This window comes from Triticum urartu, chromosome 7 (genome assembly GCF_003073215.2).
Source record: "Triticum urartu cultivar G1812 chromosome 7, Tu2.1, whole genome shotgun sequence".
NCBI lineage: Eukaryota > Viridiplantae > Streptophyta > Magnoliopsida > Poales > Poaceae > Triticum > Triticum urartu.
Window position 1 is genome coordinate 198,560,382 of NC_053028.1, and position 17,497 is coordinate 198,577,878.

General features: G+C 47.4%; 1 protein-coding gene across 1 annotated transcript; it reads left to right on the plus strand.

Annotated features, from left to right (window-relative positions):
* The first annotated feature begins 5,932 nt into the window (after nt 1-5,932).
* LOC125518669 (LOB domain-containing protein 30-like) lies at nt 5,933-16,591 on the plus strand. Its single transcript, XM_048683493.1, has 4 exons — nt 5,933-5,986; nt 6,294-6,351; nt 15,255-15,523; nt 16,229-16,591. Exons 1-4 carry the CDS (start codon nt 5,933-5,935, stop codon nt 16,589-16,591), a joined length of 744 nt encoding a protein of 247 aa, XP_048539450.1.
* The last annotated feature ends 906 nt before the right edge of the window (nt 16,592-17,497 follow it).

Genomic DNA, 17,497 nt, shown 5'->3' on the forward strand with positions numbered 1-17,497 from the left:
TTAATACGTTTTGTCCTAAGACGCTAGTGATAAACATAGGCACTGTAGCTACTTTACACCTCCTGTGTGCCATTGTGGCAGCCCCTTAGACATATAAAAGGAGGCCCATGGCGTACTGGAGGAGGATTCAGAATTTTGAACCTCTCGGCCCAGCTTGCATGCGTGGCAGCTAGCCGAAGCTCAAGAACACAGAATATACACTCAAGAAGGACTAGGGTTTTACGCTTCTCAACAGCCCGAACCTGGGTAAAAATCCGTCGTGTTGACCATTTGATCTCCTCTTTGCTCTACCCCTCTTCCCTGCCAAACCGTAGAAGGGATCCACATGATCCCGTAGGTGTCGTTCACGCCAACATCTTTGGCACGCCAGGCAGGGGAAGAGAGTTTGGCAAACCTGATCTAGTGGTTAGCACGTCGTTTCCTCGATCACCATGGCTCCCAAGTAGAAGGGGATCATGGCGATCGGTCCGTCTGGAGCCGTGCTTCCTATGGGCGGTGAAGCGACTTCCAAGGCACCCCCGCCAGCGTCTGCGCTGCGGTCCTCCCAGGTCATGTGCAACAGGTAGCGCCGCGACGTTGGTGACCCCGGACGCCGCCGCGGGAAGAGCCCTCAGCATCATTCTTGAGATGCATAGAGCCAGCAAGCACTAATGAGCCGCCAAGGCTCCATATTCCTATTTTCTCTTCTTTCTTTTTCCCAAAGGACAGAAGTTTCCCTTGCATACAAGTTTGCCAGGGGGATAGAGAGTGTGGATGCCAACATGCGATGCTTGAGGTGGCATCTTGCAAAGAAGAATACAGCAGCAAAAAGATAAGTCACGAGACTTCAAGCAAATTTCTTTTAATATCAGGTTATTTTCTTCGAATGGTCTCGGTTCTTGTATAGGAAAACCTGCACATGAAGGAACCTTGTCGGGATTGGTTGCGCCCTTGCCCCGTTTCGAGTCCGCTCAATGGCTCAAGTAGGTGCACTAAGAATGGCAAGGTGCCTTGCCGGCAGCGGCCCCCCCAGCAGGCTGCAAAGGATCCATTCTCAAAGCGCTCGTGGCTAGGGTGCGCGCGCCGGCAAGCCTTTCCCAGTAGCGTGTAGGGTGCATACCATACAAATAGGAATCATACGAGGAAGATAGCATGCATTCGATTCGAAAAATATCAAGTTATATTACATTAATATTTGTCATAGTTCTAACCTAACTGGGATTGCTTTGGGTACGGATCCATGGCGGGGAGAGGGTGTGGAGCACCTAGTGTTGGCGTTGGCCTTCCACCCTCTTGACGTCGTCAACCAGGCTGACGACGGGCGCGACAAGCTCTTCAAGTGCCCGGCGGTCCGCATCTGCCAGCAAGCTGTCTTGGCTGAGGTCATGTCGGGGTTCCTGTACGCCACCTTGGTGAGCACCGTGAGGAGGGTGCCCCGGTAAAGCTTCTGGGACTCGTTGGCCAGGTGGGTCGCTCAGCCGTCGGGGAGTATCTTCAAGGTGTCAAGGACGGCCTCGAAGAACATGGTCACCCTGGCGCTCTCAGTTATCTTATCGTCGTGAGAGAACCTGATGCTCGATAGGCCCATGATGGATATCTGCGTGGTGAGCCTTTCCGAGATGTCGACAAGGCGCGCGGTCCAGTTTCCCACGCCAACCACAAAGTCGTTGTCCTCGGCGGTAGCACTCTCAAGCAGTAGCTTCTCATCCTCGACCTTCTTGGCCAGGGTCTTCTCACGAGCCCTGCTGCCTGCAAGGTCTCCTCTAGGGTGGTCAGCTTCAGCTTCAGATCAGCAATGGAGTCGTTGGCTTCAATGAGCAGCTTGGTCTTGTCAGATATAGTGACCTGTAAGCTTGCCAAGGTGTGGATAGTCTTGTCCCTGTCACTCTTAAGCGTCGCCACCTCCTTGCTATGATTCTCCATTTCCGCCTCCAGGTCCTCAACCTTGCCGGCCAGCTCGTTCTTGGCAACCTTTGCGGCTTCAGCAGCATCTACAACCTCCTTCAGCTTGTCGGCGTGATCCAGGACCAGAGCAGCGAGTGCATCCTTGTGTTTCTGCTCCAGTTCCTGGGTCTGCTGCATGACAAGCTTCTCAATTTCTTCGTCCTTGTCGTGGAGCTTGGCGGCAAGCGCCTCCTCATGAGCGGCAAGGTCTTCTTCTTGTGTGTCGAGAGAGATGTGGCGCTCTCTTAGCTCACCGTCCTCCTTGGTGGTTCGTGCAGCGGTTTCCTCCTGGGCCTTCTCAATGTCTGATTGCTTTAGGAGGAGCTCATTCCAGCGCTGACTCAGCTGCTCCTGGCTGGTCTTCAAATCCTACCGGGCCTCTGTAAAACAGGCCTGCATCTGCTCGACGCGCTCTTGGAAGCCCGCCTCTGCCGCATCAACGACCACTGTCCTGGAGTCCAGCTTCTCCTTGCGGGCACAGTAAAGTTCTTGAAGCCTCTAGAAGTTGCTGCTCATGGCTTGGAGGAGCTGGTCCTCCTTGGAACTGCCGCTGGTGGCACCTGGCTCGTCAACAACCTGGAGCCCGGTAGCAGCAATGGCCTCTTCGTCAAAAACCACCCCTCGGCAGGTGCTCCGGTGCTTACCATCCCCGGGATGATGACAAACAGATCCTCGCCGATCTTCAGGTATCTTCTCGAGTTGGGGGCTTCAGAGGTGGATGGTTGGTCGTCGGCCACCATCGCCCCGGCAGTCGAGGGCTCCGGGACTGATGCAGCGCCAGGCACTCCTGAGGCAGGGATGCCATCAGTATTGTCACCAGTTCCCTCGCTGGCCTCCCTGGCAGATCCCCTGGCGGCTTCTTCATGTGACCCCTTGGCGGCCTCGTCGGCGGCAACCTTGTCGGCCTTAGCGGCGACATCCTTGGCAATCTCCTCGATGGTGCCATCGATATCCATCTGGCCCACCGAGGAGAGTTCTGAAAACCAAGGAGGAGAAAAGGATGAAACCATGATCAGAGTTCGAAGCAAAAATAAATTACACCGGGGAACTGGTCAAGATCAGGAGCAGGGCGGCTCACCTACGATGAGTTGGGGAGGAGTGGTTCCCTCACCACCAACACTTGTTGCTGGGATGGGGCCGCCGGCACCTGTGCTTGACGGCTCTCCCTCCGCATGTGTGGACTCATTGAGGGAGAGCCTTGCCGGGGATCACTCCCTTGGCGCCGGTAGAAGCCCTTGCCGGGACCCTTCACTGGGCGGTGTGGTGGCTGATGGAGGAGGCATGTTGGGGGCGGCCCTTGACGGCCCCTCATGTTGCCGCTCTTCCCCTGCAAACCTGACAAGATTAATGGTGAAAATACACACCCTAGCGCTCGTTAATGGAAAGTGGGTAATCGACTCACGCTGGGGGCTGAGTCAGGGGCTGCGTTGTGGAATGGGGCCCAGGCTAATCGTGATCACCTCCGGCACACTTGAGGTGCTTGCCGGGGGCTCGTCACCTGTCGAGGTCTTGGCCCTCTTTGCCATCCTCTATGCCAATGTCTCCGTGTCCCTACAGAGGCAAGCCAAGACGAGATCAAGTCATGCGAAATAACCAAAACAGCGATCCAGGAAATGGAGAAGGTGATGGAGCACTTACTCATCCCCTTCTTTGTCCTCTTCCTACAACCTCCTCCTGTTCGGGCTCATGGAAGAGAGGTCGTAGTCGACCTCTGGTATGGTGTTCGTTCGAAGGGGTGGAGACAGAGGCCTGGGTCGCTTGGCCGCGGCGGAAGCGGTGGCCACTGTTTCCTGTGCTACCATGCACTACTAGGGAAAAGCCTAGCAGCAGCGTGGGTTTTGGGTGTATTAGTAGCGCGGGTGCCCACGCTACTGATACGACGCCACAGCTAACTTGTCGTAGTAGCGCGTGTTGACACACGCTACTGCTATACATGGTTAGCTGTAGCGTGCGTTGCAAACAGCGCTACTGCTAATTAGCTGTAGCGGGTCTTATACCCCGCGCTACTGCTATTACTTTCAAAAACAAAACAAAAATCTTGATCCCGTGGGTGCTGTCAATGGCAGCAATGGTAAGGTCTAGCGATGATTGGCATCGCCGGAGACATGAACGGACAGCGGAAGACCAGATCCAGCAGTGGCTGTTGGAGAGGGCCCGTTTCTATGGCAGAGACAGGCCGCGGCGTGGGGCTTCTCTTCCCGACCATGCCATATAGCTCCGGGTCATCCATGGCGACGACCTGCATGGACATGGACATGGGAGGGTGAGTCAAACCAGAGGGAGAGAGAGAAAAGGAAAACCGAGGGAGAGAGGAAGGTGATGTAGGTAGCAGCGGAGCTAGTCACTGGTGGCGAGGTGCTCCGGTGTGGTGGCGTGGGGCGGCGGCCTCCTAGACGTTGATGGAAGACCGGTGAGCTCCTAGACGCCGGTGGCGCGAGGCGGCGGCCTCTTTCGGCGCCATGGAGGAGGATGGGTGCATGGGCAAGAGGTCCATGTGAGAGCGTATGGAAAGTGAGAGGAGATAGTGGTGGAAGAGAGGAGGGATTTGGGGGAGGAGATGGGGATTCGGCCGAGGATATGGCGACTTCACCTACCTCAAACTTAGTAGTAGCGAGGGGCATTAAACCGCGCTACTACTATCAACTTAGTAGTAGCGCGGGTTTATACACCTCGCTACTACTATGGCATATGTCGGGAGGCACGGTAGAGACCCCTTAGTAGTAGCGAGGGTTAAAAACCCGCGCTAGTACTATGAACTTAGTAGTAGCGAGGGTTAAAAACCCGCACTACTGCTAATTAGCAGTAGCGCTTCTTTTTGTGCCGCGCTACTGCTAACATTCTGTGTATAAGGTTTTCCCTAGTAGTGGTGGCCATGCGCCTCGTATGGCGCACAGATTGCGCCTGGGCGTCTTGTCGTTGTGCGGCCTTGCCAGCCGCCCTCTTGACGGGGACCTCTTCGGGCGAGCATGCTCCCTGGATCCAATTCGCCGGAGGACGCGCTTCCTCTCCCCGGACTGGGGGCTCCTCAGGCGACTCCTCTTCCTCCGTGTCGTCGGCCGCCTCCTCGGCAGAAGGGCCCCCGGTGGCGGCGCCGCTGTGCCCCCCGGCGGTCTCTGTCTGCTCAGCAAAATCTTCTTTGGCCCCAGCCTGTCTTTCCGGAAAGCCGACGCTGCCGGCCGCGGCGGCAAGAGCTGCCTCTTCCGCCCTGCCGGCGATGTACTCCACGTCTTCATCGGTGGTGTCGCGGACGAGTTGTTTTTCCTCATGGACAGGCCGCTCCGATAAGCTGTCGAAGAACTCTTGTATCCACACCTCATCTGGCTCGACCCAGCTCTGGTCAAGGCCGTGAGTGTTGAACTACGGCATCATAGCAATGATGGAGGACCAGGCAGAGTTGTTGCACAGGGGACCATGACAGCCGGCAACTTGAACGGCTTGTCGGCCTCCTCAGCCTTGCTGGCTTTTTTGGCCTTGCTGGGCTTGTCGACCTTGAGATGGAACAACTTTGAATAGAGCGACGCGTGCTGCATCACTGTAAAGTTTTGATTCAGGCCGGGGCGCAACCTCATAATATCTGCCGCATTCTGGAACTCCCAAGCCGTCCTCCCTTTGTTATGTAGAGGGGTGATACAGCGGCGGAGAAAATTGGCCCCGATCATCTCCAAGGTGAGCCCGGCGGACTTGAGGCGGTGGATTCTGGTGGTGGCGACTGTGAGCATCTTGTCCTGAGGGTCGAGGTTGCCCCAGTTGTTGTGACGGGCCACTTACGCTTGCCAGGTGATGTAAAATGGATGCGGCTATTTTTCCATAATCCAGCACCACCTGTGCCGCCACTCGTCCCACTTCTCCTTCTGGGTCCTATTTGGATACGTCCCCTTGCAGTAAGCCCTCGGGATCCAAGTGACGCAGCCGGACAGCGCCCCTCCTGGCTGGATGGGGGGATGAAATAGTGCGGAAGAGCACCGTGTTGGGGACCACCCCGGCGAAATTCTCACAGAGGTGGGCGAAGATGGCCAAACACGCCACGGAGTTCGGCGTGAAATCCAAAAGATGGAAGCTGAAGGTATACATGATGTCGATGAAGAAATCCGAGAATGGGGGGCAGAGCCCGCAGTAGAGATAATCAACGAAAAAGGGGAATCTATCCAGACATGGTGCGTCATTGGGACCAGGGATGACGCGGGTGGAGGGATGCCCCGTCGTCTCCCTCCCCCACATGAACTAGTACCGATCCTTGAGCGCACGCACGTCGAGCCCTGGACTGAAGACGATGTGCTCCCTCCGCATCATCACCAGCTCGCCCTCCGGCACTTCTTCCCACTCGCTCGCCTTGAGCGCTCCCTTGCCCTTGTTTTTGGGCGCCATAGCAGCCGACGGAGGGCGGGGGGGGGGGCAAAAGTGGTGAGGGCGCGACGGCGATGGGCGGAGAAGAAGGATCTGGATTGGGCTCAATGAAGAAGAAGGAGACGGCGGCTTCCTAGGTTGGTATGGGCGAGAAGGGTAAATGAGCAGCGCCCCTGCGGATTCCTCTTTTTATGGGGAAGGCACGGGGCTGCCTCTTTACTATTTGATTTGAAGGCATTGGCGTAGGCACAGGCGTGCCGCAACTGTTCCACGCATGACCCCCATGCCGCGCACTCAATACAGATCATGGGGAAGCGCAACAGACGAGAAGATTATGCCAGTTATACCCTACCACGCATGCCCGCGCACTGTTTGGGCCTGGCCCAATGATGCTCCGCACTTGTGCGTGGCCCAGGCCCGGGCGCTCCTGTCGATGTACTGAAGTTTGGGCCCTTTAGCACCCCATACTTGTGCATGGGCAGTCGTAGCCCCACGCGCGGCGAGGCATGAAGAATGCAATCAAGGATAAAAACGAGATACAAGGCGAAGAGAAGTGGCGGATCCAGAGAATAGAGGACCAGCAGGACCCCCGGCAAGATCCTTGTCGGGATAGCTTGCACCACCCCCGGCAAGATCCTTGCCGAGATAGCTTGCGCCACCCCCGGCAAGATCCTTGCTAGGACAGCTTGCACCACCCCGGCAAGATCCTTGCCGGGGTGGCTTACAGGGCACTAACAAGAGCACCACCCTTGTGCTTGAGAGCTCTGACACCATCAACAACGTTAAGGCTAAGACCCAGGGGCGCGCGCGTAGAGGCGTGTAGATCTTTGTGGTGGCCAGAAGATGAGGTACCTAGCAAGATCCTTGCCGGAGACATCTGCGAGGCCTCCACAAGATCCTTGCCGAGGACGTCGACAAGACCGCGGCAAGACTCCGCCACCCCGTCACTGCTCCAGCGTAGTGGCCGGCCTGCCAGCCTAGCAAGCGCGTGCGTGGTGGCATGCATATCTTCGTGAAGATCCTGCCACCTCTCCAGCACGGCAGCTGGCCAGCCAACTTGGCACCGCATGCCTCGCCGGCATGGACGCGTGTCAAGATGGAGCGGGGCGGCGACGGACGGAACGGGTTCTACTCCCGTCCCCGATAAAGCTGAGGGGCACGTAAGCAACGCATTTAATGCGTTTTGTCTTAAGACGCTAGTGATAAACATAGGCACTGTAGCTACTTTACACCTCCTGTGTGCCACTATGGCAGCCCCTTAGACATATAAAAGGAGGCCCACGGCGTACGGAGGAGGATTCAGACTTTTGAACATCTCGGCCCAGCATGCATGCGTGGCAGCTAGCCGAAGCCCAAGAACACAGAATATACACTCAAGCCGGACTAGGGTTTTACGCTTCTCAGCGGCCTGAACCTGGGTAAAAATCCGTCGTGTTGATCATTAGATCTGCTCTTTGCTCTACCCCTCTTCCCGGCCAAACCATAGTAGGGATTCACGTGATCTCGTAGGTGTCGTTCACACCGACATAGACATAGAAAACCCATAATATGTGTTAGTTCACTAAGCGCATTGATACGTCTCCAACGTATCTATAATTTTTGATTGTTCCATGCTATATTATATCCTGTTTTGGACATTATTGGACTTCATTATACACTTTTATATTATTTTTGGGACTAACCTATTAACCGGAGGCCCAGCCCAAAATTGCTGTTTTTTTGCCTATTTCAGAGTTTCGCGGAAAAAGAATATCAAACGGAGTCTAAACGGAATGAAACCTTCGGGAACGTGATTTTCGGAATGAACATGATCTAGAGGACACGAGGAGGGCACGAGGTAGGGGGCGCGCCTACCCCCCAAGCACGCCCTCCACCCTCGTGGGGCCCACTTTGCTCCACTGACATACTCCTTCCTCCTATATATACCTATGTACCCCCAAACTACCAGATACGGAGCCAAAACCCTAATTCCACCGCCGTAACTTTCTGTATCCATGAGATCCCATCTTGGGGCCTTTTCCAGAGCTCCGTCGGAGGGGGCATCGATCACGGAGGGCTTCTACATTAACACCATAGCCTCTCCGATGAAGTGTGAGTATTTTACTTTAGACCTTCGGTCCATAGTTATTAGCCAGATGGCTTCTTCTCTCTTTTTGGATCTCAATACAATGTTCTCCCCCTCTCTTGTGGAGATCTATTCGATGCAATCTTCTTTTGCGGTGTGTTTGTTGAGACCGATGAATTGTGGGTTTATGATCATGTTTATCTATGAACAATATTTGAATCTTCTCTGAATTCTTTTATGTATGATTGGTTATCTTTGCAAGTATCTTCGAATTATCAGTTTGGTTTGGCCTACTAGATTGATCTTTCTTGCAATGGGAGAAGTGCTTAGCTTTGGGTTCAATCTTGCGGTGTCCTTTCCCAGTGACAGTAGGGGCAGCAAGGCATGTATTGTATTGTTGCCATCGACGATAACAAGATGGGGTTTATTTCATATTGCATGAGTTTATCCCTCTACATCATGTCATCTTGCTTAAAGCGTTACTCTGTTCTTTTGAACTTAATACTCTAGATGCATGCTGGATAGCGGTTGATGTGTGGAGTAATAGTAGTAGATGCATGCAGGAGTCGGTCTACTTGTCTCGGACGTGATGCCTATATACATGATCATACCTAGATATTCTCATAACTATGCTCAGTTCTGTCAATTTCTCAATAGTAATTTGTTTACCCACCGTAATACTTATGCTCTCGAGAGAAGCCACTAGTGAAACCTATGGCCCCCGGGTCTATTTTCCATCATATTAATCTTCCGTCAACAAGCTATTTCCTTTTCCGTTTATTTTGCTTTCTTTACTTTGCATCTTTATCATAAAAATACCAAAAATATTATCTTATCATATCTATCAGATCTCAATTTCGTAAGTGACCGTGAAGGGATTTACAACCCCTTTATTGCGTTGGTTGGAGGATTTTATTTGTTTGTGTAGGTGCGAGGGACTCGTGCGTGGCCTCCTACTGGATTGATACCTTGGTTCTAAAAAACTGAGGGAAATACTTACGATACTTTGCTGCATCACCCTTTCCTCTTCAAGGGAAAACCAACGCAGTGCTCAAGAGGTAGCAAGAAGGATTTCTGGCGCCGTTGCCGGGGAGTCTACACAAAAGTCAACATACCAAGTACCCATCACAAACCCTTATCTCCCGCATTACATTATTTGTTAATTGCCTCTCATTTTCCTCTCCCCCACTTCACCCTTGCCGTTTTATTTGCCCCCTCTTTCCGTTCGCCTTCCTCCTTCTTTTTGCCCCTTCCACTTTCTGCCGTTATGTCTGAAATTGGGGAAATTATTATTGATATGGACAATAATAATACATGGAAAATTCTGATGCTCTTGTTGAAGAACCCCATATCTTACATATAAAAAATTCCGAATTGGTAGTGGTAATATTATTGGAAAAGGAGTTATCCAAGATTTCTTCACTTGTACCGGTGCTTTTCCTTCTATGGGTAGTTCTATTCTTCATAGAACTAGTAGTCTTGCGGACGCTATCGCCATGCTTGTAGTTGAACTTGAAAGACAATTTATGCACATGCATCCTTGCATACAAAGGATTTTCCCAGAATTTTCTAATATTGAGCATTCTTCTGTTAAGCATGCCGCTACTATAATTTTGGCTCATGAGTTTAGATTTATAATAGAAGAGGCCAAAGAAATGTTTGCACATTATAGGGTGGACGCTGGCCGTCCTCCCATAGAGACTATCATTTTTGATCAAGAAGAAATAATGCGTTTTCAATCTCTAGACTTTGTTGCTTTCAATGAAAATCTTAGAAAAAGGGTTCCTAACAATGTCCTAGTTGATAGAATTTCTGAACTTAATAATGATTGAGCTATTCGAAATAATGAGCTAGGATATTATCTTGAGTATAGGCTCACAAAGTTCTGTCAAAAGAGTGCTTATAATGATGAATTGGTTGTGCAATACGAAGAGCCAAAGGAGTAACCTATACCTCCTAAAGTTGATCTTGGGGACTTTGGTCCCATTAAATTTAGCCCTTTTGATTACTTTTGCTTGCCTCAAAGAAAACTTGCTGCCGAACGTAGAGAATATGAAATGATTTTTAATGATCTATCCTATTATTATGGCAATACCTAGATCTATCCTTGCTTTTATGCCTAGCTAGGGGCGTTAAACGATAGCGCTTGTTGGGAGGCAAACCAATTTTATTTTTATTCCTTGCTTTTTGCTCCTGTTTAGTAATAAATAATTTATCTAACCTCTGTTTTTGTTGTGTTTTTTGTGTTTAATTAGTGTTTGTGCCAAGTAGAACCGTTGGAAAGACTTGGGGAAAGTCTTTTTAATCTTGCTGTAAAAAAACAGAAACTTTGGCGCTCACGAGAATTGCTGCCTTTTTTATTTGGAAAGTGATATTTAGTTAATTATTTTTGAATATGATTAATAGATAAATTCCTCACGTCCAGCAATTTATTTTAGAATTTTTGGGGTTACAGAACTTGCGTTAGCTACAGATTACTACAGACTTTTCTGTTTTTTACAGATTATGATTTTCGTGTGTTGTTTGCTTATTTTGATGAATCTATGGCTAGTAAAATAGTTTATAAACCACAGAGAAGTTGTAATACAGTAGGTTCAACACTAATATAAATAAATAATGAGTTCATTAGAGTACCTTGAAGTGGTGTTTTGTTTTCTTTCGCTAACGGAGCTCATGAGATTTTCTACTTTAAGTTTTGTGTTGTGAAGTTTTCAAGTTTTGGGTGCAAGATTTGATGGATTATGGAACAAGGAGTGGAAAGAGCCTAAGCTTGGGGATGTTCATGGAACCCCAAGATAATCTAAGGACACCTAAAATCCCAAGCTTGGGGATGCCCCGGAAGGCATCCCCTCTTTCGTCTACTTCCATCGGTAACTTTACTTGGAGCTATATTTTTATTTAGCACATGATATGTTTTTTGCTTGGAGAGTCTTGTATTATTTGAGTCTTTATTTGTTAGTTTTCCACAGTCATCCTTGCTGTACACACCTTTTTAGAGAGACACACATGATTTGGAAATTGTTAGAATACTATATGTGCTTCACTTATATCTTTTGAGTTATATAGTTTTTGCTCTAGTGCTTCACTTATATCTTTTAGGGCATGGTGGTAGATTTGTTTTATAGAAACTATTGTTCTCTCATGCTTCACTTAGATTATTTTGAGAGTCCTACAAAACAGCGTGGTAATTTGCTTTAATTATGTTAGGGATTCAAGATTAATAAAAAAACTTCTTATGAGTGTGTTGAATACTATGAGAAGTTTGATACTTGATAATTGTTTTGAGATATGGAGATGGTGATATTAGAGTCGTGCTAGTTGAGTAGTTTTGAATTTGAGAAATGCTTGTGTTGAAGTTTGTGATTCCCGTAGCATGCACGTATGGTGAACCATTATGTGAAGAAGTTGGAGCATGATTAATTTATTGATTGTCTTCCTTATGAGTGGCGGTCGGGGACGAGCGATGGTATTTTCCTACCAATCTATCCCCCTAGGAACATGCGCGTAATACTTTGATTCGGTAACTTGTAGATTTTTGCAATAAGTATATGAGTTCTTTATGACTAATGTTGAGTCCATGGATTATACGCACTTTCTTCCTTCCACCATTGCTAGCCTCTCTTATACCATGCACTTTTCGCTGGTATCATAAACCCACCAAATAACTTCCTCAAAACAGCCATCATACCTACCTATCATGGAATTTCCATAGCCATTCCGAGATATATTGCCATGCAACTTACCACCGTTCCGTTTATTATGACACGCTCCATCATTGTCATATTGCTTTGCATGATCATGTAGTTGACATTGTATTTGTGGCAAAGCCACCGTTCATAATTCTTTCATACATGTCACTCTTGATTCATTGCATATCCCGGTACACCGTCGGAGGCATTCACATAGAGTCATATTTTGTATTGAATTGTAATTCTTGAGTTGTAAGTAAATAAAAGTGTGATGATTATCATTGTTAGAGCATTGTCCCAAGTGAGGAAAGGATGATGGAGACTATGATTCCCCCACAAGTCGGGATGAGACTCCAGACTGAAAAAAAGAGGCCATAAAAAAGATAAAAGGCCCAAATAAAAAAAGAGAGAAAAAGAGAGAAGGGACAATGCTACTATCCTTTTACCACACTTGTGCTTCAAAGTAGCACCATGATCTTCATGATAGAGAGTCTCCTATGATATCACTTTCATATACTAGTGTGAATTTTTCATTATAGAACTTGGCTTGTATATTCCAATGATGGGCTTCCTCAAAATGCCCTAGGTCTTCCTGAGCAAGCGAGTTGGATGCACACCCACTTAGTTCTTTTTGTTGAGCTTTCATATACTTATAGCTCTAGTGCATCCGTTGCATGGCAATCCCTACTCCCACATTGATATCTATTAATGGGCATCTCCATAGCCCGTTGATACACCTAGTTGATGTGAGACTATCTTCTCCCTTTTTGTCTTCTCCACAACCACCATTCTATTCCACATATAGTGCTATGTCCATGGCTCATGCTCATGTATTGCGTGAAGATTGAAAAAGTTTGAGAACATCAAAAGTATGAAACAATTTCTTGGCTTGTCATCGGGGTTGTGCATGATTTAAATACTTTGTGTGGCGAAGATGGAGCATAGCCAGACTATATGATTTTGTAGGGATAACTTTCTTTGGCCATGTTATTTTGAAGAGACATAATTGCTTAGTTAGTATGCTTGAAGTATTATTATTTCTATGTTAATATTGAACTTTTGTCTTGAATCTTTCGGATCTGAATATTCATACCACAATTAAGAGAATTACATTGAAATTATGCCAAGTAGCATTCCACATCAAAAATTCTGTTTTTATCATTTACCTACTCGAGGACGAGCAGGAATTAAGCTTGGGGATGCTTGATATGTCTCCAACGTATCTATAATTTTTGATCGTTCCATGCTATATTATATCCTATTTTGGACATTATTGGGCTTTATTATACACTTTTATATTATTTTGGGGACTAACCTATTAACCGAAGGCCCAACCCAGAATTGTTGTTTTTTCCTATTTCAGAGTTTCGCAAAAAAAGAATATGAAACTGAGTCCAAATGGAATGAAACCTTCGGGAACGTGATTTTCGGAACGGACATGATCCAGAGGACTTGGACCCTACGTTAAGAAAGCAGCCAGGAGGGCACGAGGTAGGGGGCGCGCCTACCCCCCCCCCCCCAGGCGCACCCTCCACCCTCATGGGGCCCACGTTGCTCCACCGACGTACTCCTTCCTCCTATATATACCTATGTACCCCCAAACTACCAGATACGGAGCCAAAACCCTAATTCCACCACCGTAACTTTCTGTATCCGTGAGATCCCATCTTGGGGCCTTTTCCAGAGCTCCGCCAGAGGGGGCATCGATCACGGAGGGCTTCTACATCAACACCATAGCCTCTCCGATGAAGTGTGAGTAGTTTACTTCAGACCTTCGGGTCCATAGTTATTATCTAGATGTCTTCTTCTCTCTTTTCTGATCTCAATACAAAGTTCTCTCCCTCTCTTGTAGAGATCTATTCGATGTAATCTTCTTTTGCGGTGTGCTTGTTGAGACCGATGAATTGTGGGTTTATGATCAAGTTTATCTATGAACGATATTTGAATCTTCTCTGAATTCTTTTATGTATGATTGGTTATCTTTGCAAGTCTCTTCGAATTATCAGTTTGGTTTGGCCTACTAGATTGATCTTTCTTGCAATGGGAGAAGTGCTTAGCTTTGGGTTCAATCTTGCGGTGTCCTTTCCCAGTGACAGTAGGGGCAGCAAGGCACGTATTGTATCGTTGCCATCAAGGATAACAAGATGGGGTTTATTTCATGTTGCATGAGTTTATCCCTCTACATCATGTCATCTTGCTTAAAGTGTTACTCTGTTCTTTTGAACTTAATACTCTAGATGCAGGCAGGAGTCGGTCTACTTGTCTCGGACGTGATGCCTATATACATGATCATACCTAGATATTCTCATAACTATGCTCAATTCTGTCAATTGCTCAACAGTAATCTGTTTACCCACCGTAATACTTATGCTCTCGAGAGAAGCCACTAGTGAAACCTATGGCCCCCGGGTCTATTTTCCATCATATTAATCTTCCGTCAACAAGCTATTTCCTTTTCCGTTTATTTTGCTTTCTTTACTTTGCATCTTTATCATAAAAATACCAAAAATATTATCTTATCATATCTATCAGATCTCAATTTCGTAAGTGACCGTGAAGGGATTTACAACCCCTTTATTGTGTTGGTTGCGAGGATTTTATTTGTTTGTGTAGGTGCGAGGGACTCGTGCGTGGCCTCCTACTGGATTGATACCTTGGTTCTCAAAAACTGAGGGAAATACTTACGCTACTTTGCTGCATCACCCTTTCCTCTTCAAGGGAAAACCAACGCAGTGCTCACGAGGTAGCACACATCCCAACTTGTTTGCTTGTAGTCAGTTAGGTTCACACAAATATTCTAGACCTTCAAGGAGAGAAGTGTATGACTAGCTGGCTAAGGTGAGTTATATTTATTTGGTAATTATGTCCTTGCCATGGCTCGTTATCCATAACAAAAACCTAAGCAGATAGGCCTAAAGAATTTATGGAATAGCCAAAAAATGGCAACACAAAGTTGGAAACTATTAATGACTACTAGTATATATACACACACATACCACCCTCCTACGATTGTATGGACTAATTGCTCCCACATCCCTTTCTTGTGTGTGTTTACATACCATAAAAATGCCCACAAGTTCCCTTCCCTCTCTCTTCTAGACATTTTAACCCTCTCCAAATTCGAGAAGCTAGGATAGTCTAGAAACCGAGGAGCTAGGTATCATTCCCTTCGAGAATGAGTGGGTCATCGACCAGTGCAAGCGTCAGTGTTGGCGGCAGGCCGAGTGGTTGTAGTGGAGGGCCGTGCGGGGCATGCAAGTTCCTGCGACGCAAGTGCGCGGATGATTGCATCTTTGCACCTTATTTCGACTCAGAGCAAGGGGTGGAGCACTTCACCGCGGTGCACAAGGTGTTCGGTGCCAGCAATGTTTCCAAGATCCTTAATCAAGCCCCTCCCCACAAGCGCCTTGATGCCGCCATCACTGTATGTTATGAGGCAAAGGCGCGTCTTCGTGACCCTATCTACGGCTGTGTCGGTGACATCTTCGCCCTCCAACAACGGGTATGTGTATGAACACCCTAAATACTATGTATACTCTCTATCTCTCTTTGTCATATAATTGCAAGATGATGATCAACGGATATTGAATTGGTTCTTTGGAAAGTGCACTTTGATGTGATACTACTTTAGTTCTGATTTTGGCTTTTGGAGTTGTTTGTGCCTTCTTCCAAGGAAGGGAATGGGCCTCCATTTGTAACACGAAAAGCCAACAAGTCAAGCAAATTAAAGGAGTCAATGTAGAAGGAACTTACTATAATTTGATGCACATCCACATCCTACCACCATTAATACTCTCATTACCATTATTTTCTTCATTTAGTTTTGTTCTTCATGCATGATATGTAGTTTGTTGGTGTGTGCATATGTTAAATCACCATACTCCTAGATGGTATGCTCCTTTTTTTGCAAACCAACAGGGGACATAGGCCCTAATCCTCACATCCTAACATGTGTGAAATAAGTCTATGCTAATGCAATTCTTGAAGTGGTAGACAGATACCCACCCGCCAAACTCTTTTATTGGATACATTAATTTTTTGCAACACGGTTTTTGCGCATGTCATTTAACTATTTGCTGCTTAATTTTATCATATTATGTTGTTATGTAGGAAGATGCGATGTGAATTTTGTATCCATTTCAATGATATGATCATATTGCTCTTTCATAGTTTTTTCATGATTTATATATTGATCAATCTCCTCCAGGTAGCGAACCTCCAGGCCGAAGTCGCCTTCCTACAGGCCCACCTCACGACACCGCAACAACCTTCACCGCCTCCTTTTCCGTCCCCGCCGTACATACCCATGACCACTGAGTTCTCCATTTCTGAACTGGCGTCATTGTCCAATGTCCCGAACACCGTTGAACTATCTTCGTTGTTCGACCCGTCGATGCAGTGGGCCTTCCAACAGCAACACCAACAACCATATGGCCAGACAGGGGAAGGCTCTGGCGGTAGAGGCAACACCAACTCCAATGGCGATGACTTGCAAGCCCTGGCTAGGGAGCTCTTGGATCGACGGTCGACAGGATTGACACCCCAGCAACCATCGAACACACAGTTTTGAGATTGTTTGCCTAGCTTGGTGAACTAAGTTATCTAAGATATTTAAAGCATACATTCATTGTGTGAGAGGAGTACATGATTGCTTTTAATGTGAGAAAATTTCATCTGATTTTATGGATGGTAGTTAATAGGCACCACCCACTTTTTGCTTATCAGTTTTATTCTTTACTAGGGTAGCAGGGGTGCCCAGTTACTACTTTTATATAAAACTTCTAAGATTGTTTCAGAGGAAGAATATTGGAGGGACTTTATTATTCCAATAATTTGAGATAAAGTTTGTTTTAATATGCATCTAATTTATTTCCTTAAATACCATCTTTGGTCACGTATGACTTTGCTTTTCGCCATTGTGCTACTTTGTGTCCATGTATTGGTGTTCGCTATGTGAATACAAATTTTGTAGAGACAGAGTGTGAGCTCCATATCTTGATTCGATTGATGTGAAATTTTGAGTCAATAAAGTATGCCCTCTACCAAAACATACGTGTCATCCATTTTTATGATACAATACCTAATATCCCTACTACTATAAAGTGATAGTTTCATCCTCCCTTAGAAAACAACAATAGAAATCCGGACAAAACCAGTGAGTAAGTTTTTGGCAATGGTTGTGTCCTTCTTCAACAGATTTGCACCAACAAGGGCTTGTGCCTTGCACGGTTCCCCTCTCAATACTCATCACAACAAGTCTTCCTAACCACACAACCACATAAGTATGAGAGACAACTACACTTTCAGGGAGGCGCCCGTAAAGGAAGGAGAAGTTTGGTCTCCTCTTACTCAGTCTCTTCTCCGTCTCAATGGCTGATGGTCAGGAACACATGATTTGGATGAAGATGCATCTCCAATGGGCTCCCCCATTCCGCACATGTGTGGCCTAAGATGACAATCCACATAGGTTTTGCCA

Excerpts from the sequence above, each read along its gene's own strand:
- LOC125518669 (XM_048683493.1), top strand. The coding sequence starts at position 5,933 with ATGGCCAAACACGCCACGGAGTTCGGCGTGAAATCCAAAAGATGGAAG. Across the intron at positions 6,352-15,254 it reads CGCGACGGCGATGGGCGGAG|GTGGAGGGCCGTGCGGGGCA; the intron begins AAGAAGGATCTG and ends CGAGTGGTTGTA. Across the intron at positions 15,524-16,228 it reads TCTTCGCCCTCCAACAACGG|GTAGCGAACCTCCAGGCCGA; the intron begins GTATGTGTATGA and ends AATCTCCTCCAG.